The sequence below is a fragment of the Perkinsus marinus genome (assembly GCF_000006405.1).
Source record: "Perkinsus marinus ATCC 50983 genomic scaffold scf_1104296968822, whole genome shotgun sequence".
NCBI lineage: Eukaryota > Perkinsozoa > Perkinsida > Perkinsidae > Perkinsus > Perkinsus marinus.
The window spans coordinates 1-681 of NW_003203006.1; the positions used below are offsets into that span (position 1 = coordinate 1).

The following is a 681-nucleotide window of genomic DNA, read 5'->3' on the forward strand; positions in this document are numbered from 1 at the left end:
ATTGGACCGCTGTCGTGACCATGTGATAGGTGGAAGCGAACAATGCGAGGTACCTGTTTATGCATGAGACTAATCCTGAGTGGTCTTGTCTTACTCCACGATCCGCTGGGATCCCAAGAGCCGTCAAAAACTGGTCGTGGCGGATTCCGATGAGCTCCAGGGATGCCATCTCCTGGTACTCAACCGCAACGATACACTTCTCTGTGACGGGGTCTACTACGGCCAGAAAAGTATCGGCTACAGCCAGAATGCAGTCGCGCCACCACCAAACTGACAGCCAGACTTGATCGCGTCCACTTTTGATGAGCGGCAAGGACCAAACCATGATGTTCGAGCGCAGGTCGTAGAGGCGGAGGTAGCCGGCGTTGGTAATGCCCGCCATGTAGAGCCCATTGGGATCAGCAGAGAGGACGATAAACCTAAGACAGGTACTGAGTCATCTCGACAACCGCTTCGAACACTACCACTCATCCTCGGGAGGCACAAGTAGTCCTGTCTGTGTGGTTGGTAGCATTCTGCGTAGCTGGGAAGCAGAGTTGCCGAAGGTGTGGTAACTCATGCTAGCTATTCGCAGTTCAGTTTCGAAATCCACATCCATGAGAATTCTCAACAATAAACTGAAAGACGACTTGACCTACCACTCAACTTCCTACCAGGTAATGTCCTCGGATTACATGTTCG

General features: G+C 51.8%; 1 protein-coding gene across 1 annotated transcript; it reads right to left on the reverse strand.

Annotated features, from left to right (window-relative positions):
• Positions 1 to 94: 94 nt before the first annotated feature.
• On the reverse strand, positions 95 to 419 carry Pmar_PMAR012946 (hypothetical protein; the record flags this gene model as incomplete). The annotated part of the gene is made up of 1 exon (XM_002768297.1): positions 95 to 419. A coding segment is annotated over one exon (325 nt), but the record flags the coding sequence as incomplete, so codon positions are not given.
• Positions 420 to 681: the final 262 nt, after the last annotated feature.